The sequence below is a fragment of the Lissotriton helveticus genome, chromosome 11 (genome assembly GCF_964261635.1).
Source record: "Lissotriton helveticus chromosome 11, aLisHel1.1, whole genome shotgun sequence".
Classification (NCBI taxonomy): Eukaryota; Metazoa; Chordata; class Amphibia; order Caudata; family Salamandridae; genus Lissotriton; species Lissotriton helveticus.
The window spans coordinates 909,018,991-909,044,318 of record NC_136072.1 but is presented as its reverse complement, the minus strand read 5'-3'; the positions used below and the strand labels follow the sequence as shown (position 1 = coordinate 909,044,318).

At 44.2% G+C, this 25,328-nt stretch overlaps 1 protein-coding gene across 5 annotated transcripts in view; it reads left to right on the top strand.

The window, feature by feature from the left end:
- Positions 1-25,328, top strand: part of LOC144792237 (serine dehydratase-like) — a 156,399-nt gene that overhangs the window by 55,574 nt on the left and 75,497 nt on the right. For 2 of the 5 annotated variants that reach the window (XM_078667140.1, XM_078667142.1), the window contains 2 exons: positions 22,555-22,732; positions 24,507-24,546. In XM_078667140.1, coding sequence (XP_078523266.1) covers positions 22,583-22,732; positions 24,507-24,546 — 190 coding nt within the window. In that variant the 5' untranslated portion in view covers positions 22,555-22,582. Of the gene's footprint in view, positions 1-12,245; positions 12,357-22,492; positions 22,733-24,506; positions 24,547-25,328 lie in introns of those variants that run through there. The other 3 variants (XM_078667143.1, XM_078667144.1, XM_078667141.1) reach the window with 3 other exon arrangements.

Here is a 25,328-nt window from a genome sequence, read left to right as displayed (position 1 = left end):
CCCTATATCGTGTTAAGTTAGCATAGGTACGTTTGAGATTTAAACGCCATTTTTCCTTTCTTGCAACTTCTGCACCCGACCCTTATTTGTTGACTTAGCTTTCAACCTAGTAGTTTGCCGTGGTGAATGTGAGAATAATATGTTATTGCTCTGATATCTGCTTTGTTTAATAAAACATGTCTGCACGAAGAGTGCTGAAGTTTCAGGAGCAACACGATATGGAATTGTTATGAGGTCTGATCTCCACGCCTTCATAGTCATAACACAAGTGCAGCCTTTGCCAACTTGGGCTTGAGGCGGGATTGATATTGCTTTGCACGAGAATTGTTAACACACTTGATGCGGTGCACATGCAGAGAGAGCTGGTGTATGCTGATGTGATTCCTTCATGCTAGGACACTAAGGTATGGGCCCGCCCTAAAACAACCCAAAGAGACCTTCTTAGCTAATAATATAATATATGTGTTAGGGAGGGTGAGATATAAGTGTTGTTAACTCTTATTCATTACAGCATGTTAACATGCTGTCACCATTCGCTTTTTATGTCTTAGTAACTATGCTGATAATTTTGCTACTGATAATAAGTATACTTGTATTATCTAAGATACTGCGCCTGAGAAGACGGCATTAGTAAATAAACATTTCAAATGCACATGTGTCTTCTTTACTCCATGTTCTGGTTTGTAATGATAATATAACGAAAGAGTGTTCATGAGTCCCACGTACCCTGAGGTACTGTAAGTTCATGTTCTGGTTTGTCTAAACATTGGAAGTTTGATATGTCCAATGAGACACTGTAGCTAGCTCGGTAAGGGGTGAGTTGGTTGCTAAGGTAAGTTTTGGGACACCCTAATTTGCCGAGGTTCCACTCCTCTGTGCACAGTTCTGTGTGAGTACAGAAACCCTGCAACATGGCGCCCAACGGTTTCGGTGGTCTTATATCATGACACTCGAGTAGTTTATCATTCATGCCTTAACCCCTTCACATCCGTTTCCGGAAAACGGGGTGTTGGTGAAACCTACCTATTTTTTGAAATAGGTCTTTATTCAAGCTTGATTCTTACTTAAACGGTTTCTTTGAATTACTACCCAGTTGTGCTACAAAGTATTCTTTGTGTTTTCTTGTTTCCAATTCTGTGATGGCGGCAGCGGTGGCTATTGCGCAGCATAGTCGCGTAGCGGTACGCAATCATCTTCAGACGTACCAGGTCCCAGTAGATGGGATGGCTGTGATTTTCGTGGTAAGTGCAGATCCGGCGTTTCCTTACGAGTTGTTTTACTCTTGGGTTACGTTTCCGGCTGTGGACGCTAATTCTGGTTTGTACCACTCCTACACCGCCTCGGATGTCCCGGCTGAATATACGCCTTACAGGGCATTGGAAATACCTATTGATCATTGGCAGCATCGAGTTTGGTTTGATGGCGCCCTCCCCCACTCTTTGTCCCGTGCGAGGTTGGGTCCACTCTCTATTCCAGGTACGAATTGGCCTGCATTGGGTGGCTTTACCCCGCACCCGAATCACGGGGCTTGTACCCTGGCAGAAATTCGCAGGCTACATGTAGTTTCCATTTCCGTGATTCGTGCTTTAGTGCAATACATTGGTCGACATCTTCCTGGTGGTCCCCAGGGAGGTGCGGCCGCTCCCATGGAACGAGGCGGAATGCGTCTCAATCCAGTGATGGTAAATTCGGTTTTTGGTGCGCGTCCTGTTGACAACGATGACTTCCCATTCTGGCTAGCGGAGAAGTTTGATCAACTGGAGGCGGTTTTTCCGAATTCTACTCCTGCTGATAAACATAGAATGTTGACGATTACTCTACCGAAGGATATTACTCCTGAACTTGCTGACTGTGACAGCTGGGGAAAAACATTTGCGGCAGTTTATACAAGGTGCTTCGGCACCCCGTCTATGACTGCCCTGCCTGAAATCGTTAGACGTGTTCAGAATGATCACGGTCCAGAGGCAGCGGTTGAATTGGGTATGCGCCTGTGTGGTTCTTTTGAGATTGTAAGTGATCTCATTCTCTCCAATGTTAAAGGAGATGCAGTTAACTTTCAGGTGTCGAATGCTTTGGCTGCTCTGCCCGATGCCGACAAACCCCGCCAGTTAGCAAAGATTGTGGTGGCCGCTTATAAAACGATTGGCCGCACAAGTAGAGGTCTGAAATATTTTCCAGTGAAGGAGAAAAAACAACCACAGGGACAATCTGCAGTGACAGATGCCCAGCCCAAGTCCAAGAAACAAAATTGGCCTAAAAAACAGACACAGGGGAAGCAGACAATGCAGACTCAGGGTACTTTTCCTGCAATACTAGCTCCTGCGCCATCCGAAAAAGTTTATGATTTGCGCGACCGCGCGATGATTAAATCACCTGATCGTTTTCAGGGTTCTGATCAACGCTCTCCTCGTTCCTTTCAGGACACATCGGCCCCGAAGACCGGTGGAGGAGGAGGGGGTGGACGTGGACGTGGTGGCCAACAAGGACGTGGTCAGTCCCGCCAGACGGACGGCGCAGTGAAGCAGGAGGATTCTACGCCTAGGCGTCCGCAGTTTGCGAAAAAGAAAGTCGCAGCCTTAACAGCGCATCGATATGCCACTGATAGTGAGAACGCGGCTTCGGAATCTGACGTGGGCTCTGACCTTGCTGGACAGCGCGGCGGAGATAACCATAGTCAGAGAGGCGCTGCGTCCACTACTGAGGGTGACAGCGACTGATGTCTACGTTGTGATAGAAACAGCGGATACGAGACTTGCTCCCCCTGAAAGACTATATGAAATTGTCCTGTTAATTGAAGGTGACATACAGCGTACCGTTAAAGGTGTATTTTGGGAGAATCTGTCTTCTACATATGATATTTTACTTTCGGAGGCTGACTGGCCCCCACCTTTTGTGCTCGCGGCGCCGCGAGGGGAGGAGGTAATCCTACCCAGTTTCGCGAACACTGTCTCGAAAGAGCATGCGCAGCATTTTGCAGAAGAGTGGGCTCGGGCTCTCGCGCCGGCTCTGTACCGTAACCAATGTGGTTGGGATAAATTGTCACCTTGCCACGAAATTCCGTTGCGGTCTCAGCCGCAGCCTCAACCTCAATATCCCATTCGGCGTGAAGCAAAATCTTCCGTCGCGGAAATCCTTGAACAATTGGAATATCAGGGAGTTATTGAAACGTGTGTGTCACCGATGAATAATCCCCTTTTTTACTGTGAATAAACCTGACGGATCATATCGTTTGGTTTTGGATTACCGGCATTTGAACTCGCATTGCCGTAACTGTGCAGTACAAAATACCCACGGCTCTGCCCTAGTGGATAGTCTCGTGCGTAAGCGTTTCAAGACAACGCTTGACATATCCAATGGTTTTTATGCCCACAGATTGGACAGCTTTAGCTCCCAATGGACCAGTTTTACAAGCGCTGGAGTCCAAAAGCAATTCCGGCGTCTTCCAATGGGCTACAAGAATAGTCCTGGTGTATTTACCGCTCGAATTGTCTCTATTCTGGAGGCACTCGACCCTGATGCTTTTTCGTATGTGGATGACATATATCTCACTGACGACGATATTTGGGAGCATCTGTGTCGTGTAAATTCTCTTGTTTGCAACTTCGCAGACATGGGTTACAAATTCAACTTTGCAAAATCGCACATTGCTGAACATACAGTGTTGTTTTTGGGCTATGAGCTCAACAATGAAGGTAGAGGTTTGGCTCCTCACTTCTTGGAGAAGTGCGCACAATTACGCGCTCCAACAACACTGAAAAAATTACAGTCTTTACTGGGCTTTTTGAATTTCGGCAGAACTTACATTCCGGAATATGCCCAGCGTATCAAGCCTTTGTATGCTTTGATACAACCAACTTTCTCAAAATCATGCTGGCTGCCTGAGCATTCAGCCATTTTGCAATCCTTGCAGGCTGATCTGCTCGCTTCTAAATATTTACTGACTCGTGATAACCACACCAACCTGGTAATAAGAATAATTCCTGGGACGGTGGGTTTCACTTACCTCACTTTTAATGAAGGTGACACAGTACCTATCGCTTACAAGTCTCACTTGTACACTTCGGCTGAAATGCGGTTTCCCACTGTGGAAAAAGTTTTAACTGCTGTGCAGATGGCAATTCTGAAAGAACGTGCTCTGTCACAGGGAAAACGCATGCTAGTGGTAACACCCTGTCCTCATTTGGAGGCAGTCACGAAAGCGAGTGTACCAAATTCAAAAGCTTTGCACCCTCGGTGGATTCAGTGGGCTGCGTCATTGTCATCCTCGGATGTCATGTTTATTTTTGACGCTTCCTTACGGTCGCAGGAGTACTTGCAGTATGAATTCGTTCATCCTGCTCCTCTGGCGATGCGACCTTTGGAGGACTTCCATTGCATCATTTACACTGATGGGTCGGCGCAGGTTGCGCATGGCTCTAAACATGCCTACGTTTCCGCATGCGCCATTGTGGTCGGTGCTATGTTGAATGATGAGTTCATATCCAGGGAGGTACACACGTTGCCCCTGGGCGATTGCACCGCACAATTGGCAGAGCTTCGTGCTCTATTACTAGCTTTGGAGTACGCGGATCCAAGTGTTACTACTCTAATTGTAAGTGATTCTTACTACTGTGTCCAGTCTTACAATGAAAACTTGTTCTTTTGGATTCAAAATGATTTTCATGATTCCAAGGGTAGCACAATAAAACATAAAATGATCTGGGTTCGAGTGGCAGAGCTTAAGGCTATATTGCCTCTCGTTTATGTGATTCATACTCTCGGTCATCAGCGCGTGGGAGTACACGCTCTTGGCAACTCGCTTGCTGATGAAGCGGCGAAATCAGCAGTATCTACATACTTAGTTGCAGCAGTTACTAGGTCTAAAACAAAGATTGATAGCGACATCTTGGCAGCGGTTGCTGCCTCTGAGAAGGGAAGTAAACATCCTTCGGGATTCCCTTCGAAGTATAAATACCACTTAAGTCCCGAAAAGGTTCCTTTTGTGACAATTCCTGATGTTGGGGAACGGCTGATTCCCAACTCGGATCGCAGAACAGACTTGATTACAGCGGCTCATGAAGGTGTGGCGTCTGCGCATGCGGGCGTCTCGGCCACTGTAACGCAACTACAACAACGTTTCTGGTGGCGGGGACTGTACAAACAGACGCGTGATTATGTCCTTCTTTGTGACATATGCCAGCAGATTAAACGTTCAGCTGCTACGCGTCCGCCACAGACTCAGTTGTACATTTCTAATAAACCACTAGGCTGTGTTTATTTAGATCACTGCGGTCCATTTTCATCTGATACTGCGTATAAATACATCTTAGTAGCAGTTGACTCATGCACACGCTTTGTTTGGGTATGGCCACATCGCAGCGCTGATTCCCGGACTGTCATCAGAGATTTGCGTATCTTTATAGGGATTTTTGCCTGTGGTACCTTCCATTCGGATCAGGGTCCGGCTTTCGCCTCTAAGGCGTATAAGGATGCCATGACTTCGATGGGGGTCCAAGTCAAGTTTTCGTCACCCTACAGACCCGAGGGTAATAGTGTAGTTGAACGAATGAACCGTGATTTAAAGCAATCTTTGACAGCCCGGGTTATAGGCACTGGCAGAAACTGGCTGGCTCACCTCTATGGCGTGCAGCGTGCTCTTAATAATCTCCCTAGAAGGTCTCTGGGTGGGCGGACCCCATACGAAATGCTCTTTGGCATCAAGATGTTCGTCCCTGACCTTGACGGTCTAGACTCGGTGGTTCGCGCCACTTCCTTTGACGCAGATGAACATTGCAATGTTTTACAGAATCTACAAAAGACGAGAGACACTCTTGCTAAGGAACATTTGCCCTCCACATCGGATGATGCGTTGCAGATCCCGGTAGTTGGCTGGCTACCCCAAGTTGGAGAACTGGTTCGAGAGAAAATCGACAACAAGAAAGAGTTTGGTCCCTCCTATCGAACTCCAGTCCCAGTGCTTGGAGTGAAGGGCACAAGAACAGTCATTTTACCACCACTTCCAGGTCGTAAGGAAAACAGGTTTATTTCTATTGACAATGTCAAGATACACAGAGTGGCCGATTCTTCTTAGCATGACACCGGCTGTTTCCTGTCCTTCCATTGTGAGAAATTCAATTATGCCCACTGCTTCTAATAATGAACCTGAGGTGACCATCGAATTACCTGCTGTTTCCAGTCCATTATTGAATAATTTACCAGGAACTAACCTTGATGAGACAGACTATACATACCCCACTGATTTGTCCATGCCTGACCTGCAAGCTCGTTTAGCCACGGAATCCAGATTTTCATTTGACTCTGCTTCCCTTGCCTCGAAAAAACCCTCTAAAATTGCATTATATGCTAGCCTGTTTAAAAAACATTTTTTGATACCTCCTTGGATATACATTTGGCTGGTCCTTTTTTCAGTTTACCTTTTTATGTCAATTGGTTTTGTGTTTTATTTTTTTCGGATTATGAATGGACACTATGTCGAGGAGAGAACTTGCATTACTCATTTGAATGGAACTTTGGCCCCACTTTCCTCTTCACATTCTACACACAGATTAAAAAGAGACTTGACTTTGGTTAACATCACAGCGTGGCCTGTTCTGGATGGAATCGCGTGGGATGCAGTTCGTTTTCAGATTCATGGTCCAACGGAAGTCGTTAATGTTCCTAATGTACTGAGAGTTAATATGGGGGATGTGGTGAAACAAAACATTCGTTCTGATGATTGGGATGTTAATGCTGTAGAAAGTTTGTTTTCTGATTTAAAATACTATGCTGCTTTTGATGCTGAGGATTTATATTTAGAATCTGCTAATTATGGTGAATTGTTCTGTTACCAACATTATGGCAATCACTTCTTACACAAGACATCTTCCCGAAGGGATGCGGTTAATTTTACTCAGTGGGAACATTGCCCAGCACCGACACATGGGAGTTCAGAAACGTTTCTTAAAAAGTATACTTATTTCACTGACTTTAATCAGTCCAATCCCGAGTCCTTTTATTTTAAATTTCACAAACAGCCACTGTCCAAGGTTCGACTTACAAATACAAAATTGTTATATTCAAAGGCCTTCCTGGATCAATTAGTTACTGGAGGGTATGAGTTATGGAAGAATACCATAGACCTTAAATAAGTTTGGGGCTCAAGGGCCTGGCAGGTACAAGGCACTGAGGCTTTGCACCGTGCATGTCTCATCCCAAATCATATGTGGTTTTTAAATGAAACCATTTCCCAGACCACGTGCTTTGGATTGGCTACATCTAAAAGGTTAAACACCCCGTCTTTCCCGGAGTTGGAGGAATATGAGAATTGGAGTAATTTTACTAAATTGTCCATTAGAGATATACAGGCTCTGCTTCTGAATTCCTCCTTTAACATTTCCAGTATGAATCCCAAGGGTTGGCTGCTTTGGCACCGTAGTGCTGATTCTTGCCAAAAGAGATTTTTAAATATAACTGACGGTTTTAAGGCTGTTAGATCTGATCCCCGTTTTGATTTGAGTCATACTGTCACCTCTTACTCTGTTGGCAAGTTGTGTCAAGCTTGGCTGAAACATTCAACTTTACCTGCGGTTAAGTATCACCTTTCCAAACTGAATGCAGACGTGGATTTGAATGATTTCATTAAGGGCCCAGCTAGTGGCAGGTCGAAACGCTGGTTATATGGTGTTTACAATGAAATTTGGAAACTCTCACAGATTGAGGCTGCTTCACGCCTTAGGGCTATTGATCAGGCAAATCTTGAGAAAGTTCTTGCAGTTGTTGACAATAGCATTAACGTGCTTTCCTCTAGAATTTACACATTAGATAATATTGTGTCGTCTGTTGTTGATATTGTACATGATGAAGTATCTGTATTATACCATGGTCAAAATCAATTACGTTCGATCATGCAGTTTGCATGGACACTTCAGACTCTGAAAATGGGTAAAGTTCCCTGGGGATACATGAATGTTTCTTCTTTATTTGCACCGTTTAATTTGACAGACAAACAACGCTTGCTTTCAATGCGTGATGCTTCCTTTTCTATGCTCCATATTGAAAGGTTGGAATCTTTACCTTTTTCTGTGGCAGAGACCACTGCTGCTACGTGGCTTATCCACGGTTTAATAACGCTGCCTTTTGCTTTATATAAGTTTTCAAATTGTATGAAGTATGTGCCAATAGGTCGTTTTGAACCCTTAGGTAGCGGTTTTCTTCATGAAGTCTGGTCACTCCCATACACATACAGATGTTTCAAGGATGAACAAGAGGTTTATCTAACAGGGGATGAGTGTACTGAGACGCCAGATCATTCTTTAATGTGCAGACACATACAGTTACACGGTTCATGTAACAAGGACCGACCGAATATGGCTTGCGTTTTACAGGGCACACCAGTTCCTGCTATCATCCCCACGTTTAAATTGTTAGAGAATGGTAGTTATTTAATGCTCAATAATGAAAACTGCTGTGGTTTAATTAAAGGTATAGCTTTCATAGTAACGGTTAGTGAACGAGTTATTTGCTGCAGAAATGTTCTTTATCCTCCCACACGTGAACATAGGGAGTCTTCCATTTGGCCACAGATACCGACCTTGGGAGCAGAATTCAGCGGCATGGCTAGAATAAGAGCTCTATTGTCCCAGAAAGAGGTGGCCTTGAGCTCGGCCCGTGAAACTTTCGTGCTTCACATTGCTAACACCCGTACGGAGGTTCAGGCTCTTTTAAACACTGATTTGCCCTTGCATTTCGGAGCCATGGTCCGTTCTATCTTTAACGCATCCTCCACAACGGGCCTAGCACATTTTTTTAAAGTTGTTAGCGGTGGTCTCGTGACTTCCTTTGAGAAGATTTTTGGAGTCATCCCTGCCTTCTTCCATTCTATTTTTTCTTCCTTATTTGGAGGGTTCCCGTTTTTGCTTGCATTAGCGGCTGGCGCATTGGTGGTTTTCTGCCTTTTTAAATATGGATGCCCTTCCTGTGCAAGACCACGCACAGCTACTACTGACGCGGTTTCGCAACCGCATGCTTGATTACTATGGCACACTGCCGTTAGCGACTCTAAGCACGGCGTTTGGATTATCTTTTCGGTTCTCCTATTTCACCTGTGTCCAGCCTGTATTTCGCTGCCTGACCTGTGATTTCCTTTGGGCCATTGATTTGTGTCTCTGCGGACCAATATCTGCTGACGTCGATTTTGATCAACTGATGAGTCCTATCATTGCTCACGAGTTGGTTTGTTCTGACGAAAGGATTATGGCCTTGGCGGTGGCACATGGACTAATGGGTCCCTGGGATGTGTTGTCGGCAGCGCAAAGTTTCTTGGAACGAAGTTTTCTTGAAAACCCACCGAGCTGTCCTCTGATGGTTATAGAGGATCCGGTGCTGGAAGATCACGTATGTTCCTTTCATCTTTTGAATTGGATGGCTGAACTGTTTTCGGATGAGGACAGTGACTTTCTCCTGGAGGCTGTTGCAGCTTACTTTTCATATACAGTCTTATCATAGACACTGCCTCAAATTGGCATGCTGATTGATGGCATATCCTTGATTTTCTTGACTTTTGGTCGAGACATTTTATTTTTGCTTGCCTATTGGCTTGAGCCACAGTATACTTGTGGGCTATTTTTTAGCATTAGTTTTTATAACTTGAATTTTTATTCATGCTCGTTTATAATTGGATTCTGCTCTCATGTGATGGCACTTCTGTTATCTTATTTAGTCCGTTCTCGGATCATGGGGGGGTGTTGTATAGCTCCTATATATCCCTATATCGTGTTAAGTTAGCATAGGTACGTTTGAGATTTAAACGCCATTTTTCCTTTCTTGCAACTTCTGCACCCGACCCTTATTTGTTGACTTAGCTTTCAACCTAGTAGTTTGCCGTGGTGAATGTGAGAATAATATGTTATTGCTCTGATATCTGCTTTGTTTAATAAAACATGTCTGCACGAAGAGTGCTGAAGTTTCAGGAGCAACACGATATGGAATTGTTATGAGGTCTGATCTCCACGCCTTCATAGTCATAACACAAGTGCAGCCTTTGCCAACTTGGGCTTGAGGCGGGATTGATATTGCTTTGCACGAGAATTGTTAACACACTTGATGCGGTGCACATGCAGAGAGAGCTGGTGTATGCTGATGTGATTCCTTCATGCTAGGACACTAAGGTATGGGCCCGCCCTAAAACAACCCAAAGAGACCTTCTTAGCTAATAATATAATATATGTGTTAGGGAGGGTGAGATATAAGTGTTGTTAACTCTTATTCATTACAGCATGTTAACATGCTGTCACCATTCGCTTTTTATGTCTTAGTAACTATGCTGATAATTTTGCTACTGATAATAAGTATACTTGTATTATCTAAGATACTGCGCCTGAGAAGACGGCATTAGTAAATAAACATTTCAAATGCACATGTGTCTTCTTTACTCCATGTTCTGGTTTGTAATGATAATATAACGAAAGAGTGTTCATGAGTCCCACGTACCCTGAGGTACTGTAAGTTCATGTTCTGGTTTGTCTAAACATTGGAAGTTTGATATGTCCAATGAGACACTGTAGCTAGCTCGGTAAGGGGTGAGTTGGTTGCTAAGGTAAGTTTTGGGACACCCTAATTTGCCGAGGTTCCACTCCTCTGTGCACAGTTCTGTGTGAGTACAGAAACCCTGCAACAGAAGTGGATCCCTCTTCAGCAGATGTCTCCCTGGTAGTGAACTTTCTGGCGTCTTTGGCCGCCTCCGGTCTTGCTTACCGCACTGTTAACAATTTCCGGTCAGCCATCTCTGCGGGTCACGTGCCCATTGACGGCAAACATATTGGGGAACATCCGTTGTTATGTAAACTACTTAGAGGTATCCGGTTGGTTAAACCTCCCTGTTCTAAATATTCAGATGTTTGGGATGTCTCCTTTGTCTTACGTCTTTTGGATTCCTGGCCGGTAAATCAAACTTTGTCTCGGAAGCAACTTTCTGCCAAACTCGCTATGTTGCTTTGTCTAGTCTCCTGTAAATGCGTTTCTGATATTCGTGCTCTTGATTTGGTGGGTCGTCAGTTTTCTCCAGATGGTGTTACTTTTCGGATTACAAGACACACTAAATGTAACACCTCTTCCCTCACTTATCCTGCATTTCCTGACAATCCAAAACTGTGTGTGGTACAATGTATCTGAGATTATGAGGTGAGTATTGCAGGTTTTCGTCAAGATATGATGGGTCAATTGTTGATTGCTTTGCAGAAGCCTTTCCACCCAGTGACCCCAGCTACAGTAGCAAGATGGGACATTGGCTCATGGGCGTTTCAGGGAAGACATGGCTTGGCAGTTCGGGCTGGACTGTTCCCATGAGGCACAAGTTCAAGACTTATTTGCATACAGCTGGGTCTGAACTGGGGTGGCGAAGTGAGTTAAAGAATCATGATGGATGGGGTGAGTGTCTGAAAAGTTTCAGGGCTCGTCCATCATCTCCTTGTGTTTGCAATGTGTAGACACCCACATACATACATCTCCTTGTGTTTGCAATGTGTAGATACCCACATACGTTGGGGCGCCTGAAGACATTTAGTTAAAGGACAGTCAGCAATTCCCTCTGTTCTTCTTGTATCTTAGCTGGGTGGATGTGTTGAAAATGAGAATGTGGGGCACATGTGGTTGTTTTCTCCTGTATGCCAGAATCATCCGATCATCAGGGGAAACACAGACACACTTTGCATGGTGCTTAGATTGGCAAAGAGATGGCCCAGGAGAGAGATTTACTTTCTCGAGCTCTATGTGTAACAAAGTGTTTAACTCTATGTGTACAGTTAAATTAATAATGGACATTTATTCTGCACACAATTCAAACTGAATTGGTTTTGAAAGTTAATAACACGTTATTGCTACCCAACTCATGGGAGTGCCATTTTATTAACCAAGCGTGAACGCAGTCTAATGCATGCACTCGAGGCTGTTTATAACTATGTGCTGCGGGTGTGTAGCGCCTCTGAAATATTTGACCAGGTTTGGAAATCGGAACATGTAATGTAAACATGAATATCTGCAACAAACCTGCTAGCCCACTGAGCTATTTTACAAAGAATGCAAGTTAGTGACCCTCAGGTTTCCTGCGATGCTTTGCAGCAGGCACATTCAACCTGTTAGTTATTTTAAGATTATTCAAACCTACGACCTTATATTCAATGCAAATCCTTATTACAAAGGCATTCCGCCCTGCAGAGCACGGACATGATATGCAGTGACTCTCCTCATGCTGGCCCCGCCCCTTCGACACTGCCCTCCAGATTAGATACTGTGTCTGCCGTGCAGAATGTGTGGGTTTCTGGCGTGAAGTTTTGTTATCCAGTGTGTGCTGCCGCCGCAACAAGTGAGTTTGAAGAACACTGGTATTTACAGGCTTTGCGAATTTTTGCGGGTGGTGTGGTGGGGTGGGGGTCATCTGATTTCACGCTGTAGCGGGCTGTAGTTTTTAAATCGTCCCTGTTAAACAGCCAAGCTAAACCCTCGTTCGGGCGGGGCCGCGTGCTCCATTTATGGAAGCAGCAGCTGCCACTGGGACATGTAGTGCATTTGATTTTTGATGAGTCACTCAATTCTTCGCTAGATTCGGTGCAATGACGCTGTAAATGTAAAAGAATCGAACACGCAACCGGCCGTGACACCTGGGTATCACCGCTTACAGATCCTACAGGCAATACCACAGTGACAGCCGACATGTTCACTTCTCCCATATCGCCAATCTAAGTCACGTCTCTCTGCTGCTTTTGAGAAAGTGAAACGTGACTTTTTGCACTGCTAACACGTAGTAGGCACTGTAGGTTCGACATTTCATCCTTTTTCTTCGTGCACGTTAGTAACGTAGTGTTGATGCTTATTAAAAAAATGGAACTCTGATTGATTCCTGAAATGATTGGATTATGGACTCAGGTTGTTTGTTTCTATTGAGAGATTCGGATGATGCCTGATGTACCCTTATTTTTTTTTAAAAGAGCATCTGACCTCTGTCAAAGGGTCACCACGATTGAGAAACGGTTGAACTGAATTGATTCACTTTGTTTTCAATGCCCATTGAACTGTCGATCATTTATTACACGAATGGCTTGCTTTTGCACTACTAGTACTGATGCACTTTAAGACCCTTGATTTATTCTGATCATTCTGATAAAACAATGCTGCTATTAGGAGCTATAGCTGTGTTGCGTATTGAAATCGAGACACCCACAGGTGTTTAAACTTTAATAAAGGATTGGGAATCGACATTGTCTGAAATATCTGCTGCATTACAGCACTTTATTGTTTTCTTCAATAAAAAAATAGAAATAATCCATCTCCCACAATTACACATTATGAATGCATAGCTGCACGGACAATTTCCAAATTGTTTACGAGGGTGTGTTTCCTGGGAACCATTGAGGGAACTGCTATCTTATCTGTTATCGCCACCTAGCGGCCATTACGTTAATCATTTTCAAAACACTGAATCGTTCTGTGATAAAAAATAAAGTTCAAACCACTGAATGTTATGTTACGTAACTTACGTTGCATAATTAACAGGCTGGTTTCGATTTGCGCTCCGATTTGTGAAGTAAGGAAAGGGTGTCCCGCCACTATCAGCCTGTGTATCCCACCAACCATTCACCTTAAACTACATAGCCCCCAACTAATAATTACAGTATTACTAAATAACAAAGTAACTGAAGTAAATGGATGCAGTTTTTCTTGAGAGAACATTACTAATCACAATAACCAACGATAACCACTGGACTAACCACTAACCTTGGGTTTCAGAGTCACGTCCTACTTGACTACCTTCTTAGTGAGGCGAATGCCAACTCCTTCAGTCCAAGGCAGAGGTAAGAGGGAAATGTGTCAAGTTCCCTTACAGTAGTCTCACCTGAGTAGCCGAGATTTCTTAATATTTCATGCAAAGAGGCGCTACGTTGTGCAAGAAGGAAAATACAGCCGTGAGCCATATTTACTGAGACTGGCCGGCTGCTGGTGCCATTCCTTGTGTTGACACCCAATGAATCTACTCTAAACGAGGCCATGGTGTGGAGGAGAGTGTGCACTGTCTAAATAAGAATTTGCCTTGGAGATTTATCCTTCCAGTACAAATTCCTATGTGTACACAATGCCAGATCATTCCTGCACATTGGATGTGTGCTGTGCACTGAATACATGCCAACAGAAGAGTCAGGTGGGAGACTCCCATTTATTGTTGCCAAAATGGCTTCATTTTAGCTGCCTTCTGCTTAAAAGTGCCTTTACTTCAGTAGAAGTCAGTGGGGGAAAGGAAAATACAGTCCCCTGATATGTTTTTCAAAATCTTCCACTATTCTCTTCTAAAATGTTGGCATGTATGGCACTGCAGCACACTTGTAATGTGTCATTTAAAAAAAAGAAAAGGCATTCCCCTTGTTTACACCTGCTTCAAGTAGGCATTAGTTTTTGACACAAAGCATTGCTCAGCTTTCTTAGATTAACCTTTGCCTCAAAATATATAGCTGTTATCACAGATTTGCCCCTGAAACCCCCTTGTTAAAAAGTTGTGCAAAGCACTGTGAAGGTGTTTTTGCTCTGTGAAGCATTCACTCTTCCGGCTTAAACCATCTTTTGGGCTGGATAGCAAATAGCAAACTCAGCTTTGCATCATGCTAGCACTGTTGTAATGCCTTAGAAAGACTGGGCCCTGGTTCTCTGCTGTCAGGACTGTCAGCATATAATTCCTGTGTACTAACACATGCGTTTTCAGTGAGGCTTTCCAGGGGGCTCTGTAGCCCCCCATCTTTATCTCTCAGAGGGCCAAATCGTTAAGGGACACTTAATCAATCAATCAATCAATCAAACATTTGTAAAGCACACTACTCACCCAAGAGGATCTCAATGCGCTGGGGGGAGCAGGAGGGGTGCCCCTACTGCTCGAACAGCCAGGTTTTGAGAAGTCTCCTGAAGGTCAGCAGGTTCTGGATTTGCCGCAGGTGGATGGGGAGGGTGTTCCAAGTCTTGGCAGCGAGGTGAGAGAAAGATCTGCCGCCTGTGGTCGCTCTTTGGATGCGGGGGATGGTGGCGACGGTGAGATCAGCGAAGCAGAGCTGGTGCTTCGGGGTGTAGAAGGTGATTCGTCTGTTGAGGTATGCTGGTCCGGTGTTGTGGAGTGCCTTGTGTTTAGAACAACAAGGGTACCCCAAACAAGTCAGCACAGGACCTCGGGGAGCATATTTTAAGAAACAACAATGGTCCCATGCAACATAGATTCATACGGAAAGATAAATACAGACACAGTCAATTCTGTATTAATATGACTTGTCCAGCCGGAGAGAGGTCTCAATGTATTTACTCAAACAGGAATAAACAAAGAATTTCCTTCAACAGTTTCACGTGGTGGGGCACAAGCCTGTACCCCAATTAAGCACATACAGCTTAGAACAATTGAAGAGGTAGTGAACAGGAAAGGGCTTTTAGGCAAAAGCTTAAGAGTTCTCAAATAGCAGTTAGAACAAGGATTTCAAGATGCACCTTTACATCAACATAGTACATGATATAAACAATGTATAAGGCACATAAAAGGTCGACAGCGTTTCGATCCCACTGTTAAATCAAAGGGATCATCATCAGGACATTGATAAGTGCCTAATTTAATTCAAGCCTCTAAAACCTAAAAGAGAATGTGGGGAGGAAAAAGAATATAGGGAGAAATATAAAACATCAACATTTTGTAGAAAACGACTCACATAGTGGTGATGGGTGGAAAAGTGGTGTGAAGTAATAACAAAACAGGCAAGTCATTCCTTAACGGTGGAGCTAAAAACAGAAGTGTAATTAGATACAGTAGAACTTGAGCTAAGTGTTCGGTCGGGCTAATTATTTTCAAGGAACATAAGGTTGTAGCGAAATAAAGCGAGTTTGTCAGCGAATAGAGCAATAGAATCGGCAAGTTCCTAAAAGGTGGTTGAATAATTAAGCACGTAGACTTAGTGACTGGTTGTAGTTTCCCGTGAGTGGGAAGCTGCCAGGGTGGAGGAATGAAAGTTGCTTGTAAATTCAGTGAGTAATTGCAGTACCCCGTGAGTGAGGAACTGCAGTGATCGTGACCAATTTGGAATAAACAAGACTCCCGCTGTAGTTTAAATTGCGAGGGTCATGGCGCGGAAGCATCGTGGTAATCATGCCGGAGGTGGGGGAAACGGAATCTGACTGCTGTTACACGAGTGCCAAGTAGGAAATTAGTTAAAAACGGTGCAGTGAAGGAAAGCGGGCTTACCATGTTAGATCCATGGCCGGGGTAAGGGATAAGGCGTTCAAGTGGCTACCTAAGAGGAATATCGGGGAAGGTAATCAGGGTAAGGAGAGCAAGGTGAGTGCCTTGTGAGTGTGGGTGAGGAGTTTGAAGGTGATCCTCTTATTGACGGGGAGCCAGTGTAGATCTCTCAGGTGGGGTGTGATGTGGCTGCAGCGGGGGATGTCGAGGATGAGGCATGCAGAGGCGTTCTGTATGCGTTGTAGTCATTACAGAAGTTTGGTTGATGCTCCTGCATAGAGGGCGTTGCCGTCATCCAGTCTGCTGCTGCTGAGGGCATGGGTGACCGTCCTTCTGGTTTTGGTGGGGATCTATTTGTAGATCTTGCGGAGCATGCGAAGGGTGTTGAAGCAGGAGGATGAGACAGCGTTGACTTGCTTGGTCATGGATGGCGATAAGTCGAGGATGAACCCCAGGCTGTGTGCGTGGTCGGTGGGCGCTGGTGCAGCTCCCACCTTGGCCGGCCACCAGGAGTCATCCCGGGCGGAGGGTGTGGAGCCGAGGATGAGGACCTCCTTCTTGTCCGAGTTCAGTTTCAGTTGGCTGTTCTTCATCCATTCTGCGACGGCCTTCATTCCTTCATTGAGGTTGGTTTTGGCATTGGAGGGGTCCTCGGTGAGGGAGAGGATCAGCTGGGTGTCGTCGGCATATGAGATGATGTTGAGGTCGTGCGATTGAACTATGTGGGCGAGCGGTGCCATGTAGACGTTAAAGAGTGTCAGGCTGAGGGATGATCCTTTGGGTACGCCGCAGATGATGTTGAAGGCTTTGGATCGGAAAGGCGAGAGGCAAACACTCTGGATTCAGCCGGAGAGGAAGGAGGTGGTCCATTCCAGGGCCTTGTCATGGATCCCTGCGTTGTGGAGGTGTGTGCTTAGGGTGTGGTGCAAGACAGTATCGAAGGCGGCTGGGAGGTCCAAGCAGATGAGGGCAGCGGTTTCTCCGTTGTCCAGCAGGGACCTGGTGTCGTCTGTAGTTGCTATGAGGGTAGTTTCGGTGCTGTGGTTGCTGCGGAACCCGGACTGGGATGGGTCCAGGATGTTGTTCTCCTCGAGGTAGCGGGTAAGTTGCCTTTGACGATCTTCTTGATGACTTTCGCCGGGAACGGGAGTAGGGAGATGGGCCGGAAGTTCTTGAGGCCTCTCGGGTCCACCCTGGGTTTCTTGAGTAAGGCGGTGATCTTGGCGTGCTACCAGCTCTCCCGGAAGGTGGCGGACTCGAAGAAGATGTGCCAGGGAATCTGGTCCTGGGCACGGTCCAGGCACGGACAGGCGCAGATGGGCTTGCCTTTGGTGCGCCTTCGGTGCAGCCGTGCAGCAGCCGCCATAAGAAGGTGAGGTGGGAGGGAGGCGCAGCTGGGAGGCGGGAGCTGGACGAATGGGTGAGCAGGGGGGCGGGGCCTCAGGGGATGCAGTGGCGGGAAATGGGAGAGCAGAACGGGCAGAATTTACAGAGGCAGAATATATATGTTTTTTATATAGATTCAAAGTGCTGAGATATTAATATTATCATTGTAAAGCCTGAAGAAAGTAGTTGGACCTGCACATACCACCGAAATGGGTCGCTTCTTAGTCGTTTTTAAAAGATTTTTCTTTTACTTGGTTATGGAATCAAAATGTACTGTATAATATGACAATACCCCCAATTCTGATTTAGGATGGAATGTCAATGTTGATTTTCATAATTAATGTGCACTTTGTTTTTAAGGCGTATTTTTTTGTGTTAGCTACTGTACAAAAACTTTGAATGCATTGTTGTGATATTGTTTTTGAATACTAGAGTGGATTGCTCTATTTTTTATTTTCATTTCTAATTGTTTTATAACGAATTATGGGAATTAATGAATAAACATTTATATATTTGATTGGTTGGCTATTGTGATAGGCTCCTGAGGTTTAAATGAAGAGTAAGAATTTGGTGTGCGATTATTGCTTCCCAAAGGGATTCATTTTTTCAGACGTAGTGTCAAGTTGGTGTCCTGTCCCTTTGGCAGAGTAGGACCCCTCTCTCTTGTTTCAGAGCCTCTCTTCTGCAGGTACAGGCTCCCAGAGTGCACTGCGGCCAATCCTGACAATGCTTTCATGCTGCTGAAAGCAGCATCAGAATTGATCTGAGTGCCGTGGATTTGTGCTCCCAGTTAGACTGAGCTGCCTGTGCCTGCTCGCTCCAACCCGGCAACGCTGCTCTGGTTGGAGAGAGCTTCAGTGCACATGACGGTTTGGCTGGCCTGAGACCCCGGTCAGATCGTCATGCGCACGGAATAGCAGTGCAACCACTCCTCCAACAGCCTGTCATCATCCTGGCCCCGCCCTCAAGCCTTGGCTCAGAGAAAAAAAAACGAAAATAAACAAGGGTTTATTATGGCTTAATTTTTCATTTTTTGTGGCTGCTGGCAGGTGAGGCAACGCTCCTCTGCCAAAGGCAGGAGCGGCCGCTGTTCAAGTTTGTGATAAAGCACAAGGAAGGTTATTTTGAAATTCCATAACTAAGTAGGAAATTGTTTCAAATGGAAAGTATAGATCCCAAAAATATACATACTTTTTACAAAACAGTCCTTGATAAGTTCACACTGCAGCAAGATACCTTGTAGACAACCCAAGTGCTCTAAATATTTTCACAGAGGCTGGTGGGGTAATAAGAAGCCACTTAAATTGGTCGGTACACCCTGATTTTATGTTGTGGCATTAAAGGCTTTGAAATGTGCGTGCTAGTATCTGCTCCTGTGGTTGCTGCCACTCTGTTACATGAAAAAAAGTTTTGCTTTCTAGCATTAGTGCTAATTCTGTGCCCAAGAGAAGTTTGCAGAGTGATAAGGAATGGGCATCACTTAGGTTTCAGGCTTTTTTCAAGAAGGTCAACAAAGGTCAATGGACTGCTGTGCAACATGACTTTTGAAAAGAAAAGCGCTATGAGGTGGTCAATGCTGGATACCTCGTCTCGCCTTTTCTTGACGTTAGGCCATGTTGCATAGCAGCTTGCACTGCTACGCAACAAGCCTTAAAAACATTGACAAAGCCAATAGATCTGGCACAGATGAGACCTTTTGGCTTTGCTAATGGTTATTTGTTTTCAAAATGCCAAAGCTGACTACTATAACATGGACTCCAAAGGGAATCAGTAAATATTGTGCAACATCAGATGTGGAAACTAAATATTTCTCCAGTATCCACGACTGCTACAATTTCAGTGGGCTTCATCAATATGCTATATACTTAAAGCTGGGATTTTATTAGTGCATTTCTGAGCCTACAGTGCACAATGAGTCATCTACAGCTGCTTTTATAGCAAAGACGCCTATTAGATTTGAGTGCAGGCTGCCTTTGGACCTACAGAGTGTTGTGTGATTTCCTGTAATTACAAAACGGCAGAGGTCTCCATGTTGTGGTAAATGCTCCTCTGCCTCTTTGCAGTATGTTTCTCTACACCTTAAGAGACCCCATGTAGATGGCTCCAGTAAATGGTTAGTGGCCTTACTTGGTGGATACGCCTTGTTTTCTTACTTGCTCTTTTGTAGTGTATTGCTTTGTATCATCGGGGATAGGTGCTCATAAGTTTTAGTAGTAAATGTGAAAGGGATGGGGAGCATCAAAGCAAATCAAACTGTATTTTTTATAGTGCGGCTTATCACCTGTGACAATATCATGCAATGCGCTCTGGGTCTTAATTGAAGAGCAAGGTCTTGAGGCCCTTCCTGAAGTCTGTCAAAGAGGAAGCTGTTAGAAGGTGGCAGGGAAGGGCGTTCCAGGCTTTGACTTCAAGGTAGGAGAATGATCGTCCTCTGGTGCGGCAGTGGCGGATGCGTGGTGTCTGTGCAAGGGAAAGGTTAGAGGAGTGTCGCTTTCTGGGTTAATGGTGGAAGTTCAGGCGGTGGTTCATGTATGCCGGTCCTTGGTCATGTAGGACTTTGTAGATGTGAATCAGGAGCTTGAAATGGCGTATTTTCTGGATGGGGAGCCAGTGGAGGGCTCTCAGGTGCTGGGAGATATGGGTCCTTATGGGAAGGTTGAGGATCAGTCTGTCTGCTTAGTTCTGGATCATCTGGAGTCTTCTCATGAATTCGCCGGTGGTGCCTGCATAGAGTGCGTTGCCGTAGTCCAGACGGCTGGTGATGAGGGTCTGCTTCACTGTTGTCCTGGTGCAGTTGGTAGCCATTTGAATATTCTGCGAAAAGTGTGGAAGCAGGCCGAGGAGACTTTGTCGTCCTGTCTTTTCATGGAGAGCTCCCTGTCTAGGATGATGCCGAGGTTGTGGCCATAATCTTTTGGAGTGGGGGTGGGTCCAACTTCCGATGGCCACCAGGAGTCGTTCCAGAGGGAGGTATGGCTGCCAAAAACCAGGACTTCGATTTTGTCTGTGTTGAGTTTCAGGCAGTTGATTTTCATCCAGACTGAGCCGTTCTTCATGCAGTTGTGGAAGTTGGTTTTGGTCGTCGTGGGGTCCGCTCAGAGTAAGAGCACACTGGAAAATGGGCAATACAACTACAATAGGGGGGGGCTTAGAGAGGGCCTACGGCAGGGCTAAGGAGTGGATTAGGGCAAGACGTGCTCCCACCCACAGAAGAGCAAGCCCATGCTATTCATTAATTGCTGTTACTACAGCCAAAGGGACCACAACTGTGGTAAATTACTCCAGTCCATGGCTGTAGTAAGTCCAGCACCACAGCTGGCCAACCACTGGTGCTGCAACACCCTCCCAAATCAGTGGAGGTAGCGATTTAAAATACAGTGCCATAGGAAATAACATTACATTAAATTATTTTAAGTAGTTAAAAATACAAATAAATATAATTTACTTTTTTTAAAAATCTAAAAATAATGTTTATTATTTAATCATAAAATATTTTAACAACTTTTTTGAATTAAAGAAAGAATGTTAAATTATATCGTAATATAATATAATTAAATTCCTTTGAATTAATTATGCACATTAGCTTTAATAACACATTAAAACAACTTTTTAGGTGGGAATGTATTTTTTAATTTAAACTTCAGCAAAATAATTTTAATTTAATATATTCAAGTAAGTTTAATTTTGTATTACAAATTAATTAAATCATGTTGTATACCTTTTTCTTGTGTTCTACATTTGAAATAAGTAGATAAAACAAATTTACATTCATATTTAACATAAACATATTTATACACATTTTTTTCCAAGTTTAATAACTTTGTTTACTTTTCAGTATACTTTACCATATGTGTATAATGCAATCAGGGTGAAGATCTCATTATAGTAAATAGGGAACCTTACCTTATAATTTACCACCGGGAGATATTTGGAGTCAGGACAGAGATCTCCTTATGATAAAGTATATGGAAAGGTTTAGTGGTAAACTACACTCGGAAGTTTGACAGCACCCCCTTTTTCAGGGTGTTGAGATGCGTAAGAATAACATTTGAGTAACTGTACACTCTGATTTTATGAATAGCCAAAAGTAGTAAAGTTACTCAAAGGGTTATGAATAAAGTTCCTTGTTCAACTTACTCCGAAGTATAAATTACCTTTGTGAATAACCTCCACAGTGTTGTCAAATGAATATCAATAGTAATTGCTGCCATCATGGAGTTATGGATTTATACTTTTATTATTAAAAGATGTTGAATCCTGATACAGAGCCTGTAGGCCACACGAGAACAGGGCTGTGGTTAACAGAACCAACACAGATTTGCTGGAGAGAGGTAAACATTTCTAAACAGACCGTTTTAAAAGTAATGCACTTTAGAAGAACTGACCACTCACATGCGCATGCTGCATTTGATAGGAGTATCTTTTTTTAAATTAATTTTTTTTAATTGATTTTCCCAAATTAAAAGAATACGCTTAGGATTACAATCATCAATAGCAGTTCTAGCAGTGATAGGAGTATCTTTCATAAAAAAGACACAGTGGCCCCACTAGGGTCCCAGTCACCAATAGCATGGGCCGTCTGGGCTAGTAGACACTCCAGTAGGGCCACACTTTAAAACTCACTCAATGAGGCTCCGAGCAGCTTCATAGGTCTTGTTTTCATCAGAGACCTGACCTTAAGTACACCTCACTCTTGTTACCTGCATAATGAGCACACAGGGAAAGGGTTAACCATTTAATTGAAGAACAAAAGAGCTGAGATCATTGCTTATGTCCCAAGTCCCAGTGCAGTCAATAATCAGGGTATAGAAAAATTTAAGAACTCCACAGTATGTAGAAGGGTTCCCGTGCATTGAAAATATAGTAACCATGGATTAGTGGGCTGTCAGGTGTGTGGCATCTCTCATCCTGTATTATGTGTCTTTGTCTCTGTCCTGCAGGTTCCTGTCTGGGCAGTCTGCTCACATCATGGGAGAAAATGTGTTCCACCTCAACACCCCCCTCCTGGAAAGTAAAGCCATGTCCTCCCTGGCTGGCACAAAGGTTTTCATGAAGATGGACAATGTCCAGCCAGTAGGGTCTTTCAAAATCCGTGGAATTGGTCACTTGTGCCAGAAGGTGCGTACTTTAGATAATGTGAACGTGCCGGGCCAGTCCAGTGGAGGTTCCCGAGGGGTCCTAGTGGCTATGATTTAGTAAATGATCATTAACATCATCTGGGATTTTTGTGGGGTCAGAAGTCTTTCCTGGCTAATGTGACTTGGGGTTTTCTAGTTCCTGCTCCTCACTATCCACATCTATGCCCCAGGCTGTGTAATGACCAGTTAGTGACATTCTGCCTCTAAAATGGCCTCTGACTGTGAGAAAACGTGGTGACATTCTATATTTAGTGTTGCAAGTCCTTGGTTCCCAGATGGAATTGTGGCTCATTGACAGCACAAAGGTAACAGATGATCTAAAAGTTGCACAATTATGGATCTTGTGGCCTAGTTAATGTTAATGCGTGTCTAATTCTGTTGCTTGCCTCTTCATTGAAGCCACTCCATCAATTCAGTACCTCTCTTTTCTTACCTTTAGTTCACTTTCCTACTGTGATTTGGTTGACGCCGTTATCTTTCTTTCTCTTTTTCACAACCAAGTTACTGTCACCTGCTCCCCCAAGCCATTTACCTCCTTTAGTATGTATGTGCCACTCTAAGATCACTTGCTTCTATATGGTGTCTAATTTCCCCTCTTGCTTCCACTGTTCTGTGTTTGTAGATCTTCTTGTTTTATCTATTTTCCCCTGTTCTTGTTACACTCTTTGTTATTTAACCCACCCCCTTCCAAATAATTATTCTGTATGCATATCTCACTTTCTATCCTTCCCCCCACTCTCTGGCAACTCTCCTCTATCTCTCACCCTCTCTTCTTCCTCTTGCACTCACTATCCGTGCTTCTTTTCTCTGTCATTATGAACTTTCCTCCTTGCACCATTCTCTCTGTACTCACCAGCGTTACTTCTACCCGGAACTCATCCCTCCAGGCATTCACAACAACATAGGAAGCTGCAAGTGCCCCCTTGATGGGAGCCTGTTCCATAGCGAAGTTATCTGAAAAGTTTCCTCAGATAGTCTCACATTCTCTGAATTGTTCAATGGCTGATCATATGATCATATTCATTACTTAGTCTGGGGACTAACTATTAATAAACTTGTATGGGGTAACCAAGCCCTCTATCTACCCTTAGGCTCTAAGGAAGCCCAGTCTTGTTGAACCTTTTCCATAACGGAGGCTTGCACGATTTTAATATTCTTTCTGTGTAAAGGGTCTGTGGCACAAAACCTTTGGCTTTGGGCACAGGGCACTTTGGCCACACCCTGAGCAAAATCACGTGCACCCAGAATCTGCGGTATATGACACTTTGGCTGCACCCTCAAACTAGCCACGTGGCTCTAAATCTGTGGTACGTGACGCTTTGGCCATACCCTCCAGCTGAAATGTGGCCCAATCACCCCTGTGTAAAGGCTTTGTTGGTGAATTACGGGCTCTGGGTGCAGGACATACTTTACAGCTTCACCCTGCGGGCAGCCCATCTGCCTTAGAACAGAGTGGTCATCCTTTTTTATTTTTCTTAAAATGTGTGGATCTTGAAAGGAATCCACAGACCCAAGATGAGGCTGTATCCTAATCTTGGATCTAATGTACTTGGGCGATTCCTCAGAATCCCCTGGTCTCATTTTGTATCTGCTGGTTCTGTGACCCCCCAGCTCAAGTTGCAGAGAAATATATATTTATTTATGCTATTCCTTTTCTCACCCTTTCCTAGAAACTGGGACATCCTCCCCTGGATTGTACAATGTTTCCCTTTCTTCTGAAAGTTTAATAACATTTCCAATTTGCTTTTTTGCAGTATGTGGAGCAAGGCAGCAGACACTTCATATGCTCATCAGGTAATCCAGTATTTGAGGATTCGTTAATACAGAGGGATATTGAAGTGTTGAAAGAAAGGAGAAAGAGAGAAAGAAGTTGAGGAAGGGTTAATGAGTTATTTGGGAAGGACAATCAAACGAATATTAAAAAATTAGGAAGGGGAAAGGGAAGTAAGCCATGAAATAAATTGATGCAGTATACAAGAGGTAGCAAAGGAAGAAGGAACACACAGCAAAAAAAAATAAGGGAAAAAAATCTGGTGAATTTGAAAGACGGGGTTTGATTGAAGTAACTAGAGAGAATCTAATTCAGGTATCAATGGGTTCAGATGACAAAGAAGTAAGGGAAGACCAGATGAAGGCTAGAAGAGAGGAATGAAACAGGATAGAGATAAATTAAGAGACGCAATTAGAAATAAATTAAAGAAGGTGGCAAAGAATGCAAAGGTGAATTTGAGGATGAAGAAGGAGTAATGGGAAGAAAGAGTACAGAAAGAGAGAGAGAAATGGTAGCGGAAGGATGAAAAATAAAAAATAAAAAGGTATACTGAAGGCTAAATGAAGAAGAGAAGACAGAATGCTGTACAAGTACTCTCATAGCATCCTCACTTCTCCATCAGGGCAGAACAAGTCGCAGTTCGTGGTGCTCCTAATGATCCCTTCTGGCATACGGGGTCAACGTTACTCACAGTTCATGGGCTTTGGCCCTATCAGTACAGTGATCTCCCAGGCAGCGCCTCCTGGAGTAGGGGGTCCCCATCTCACTACCGCACAGTGGTACAGTCCATTTTCTCATGGCACTC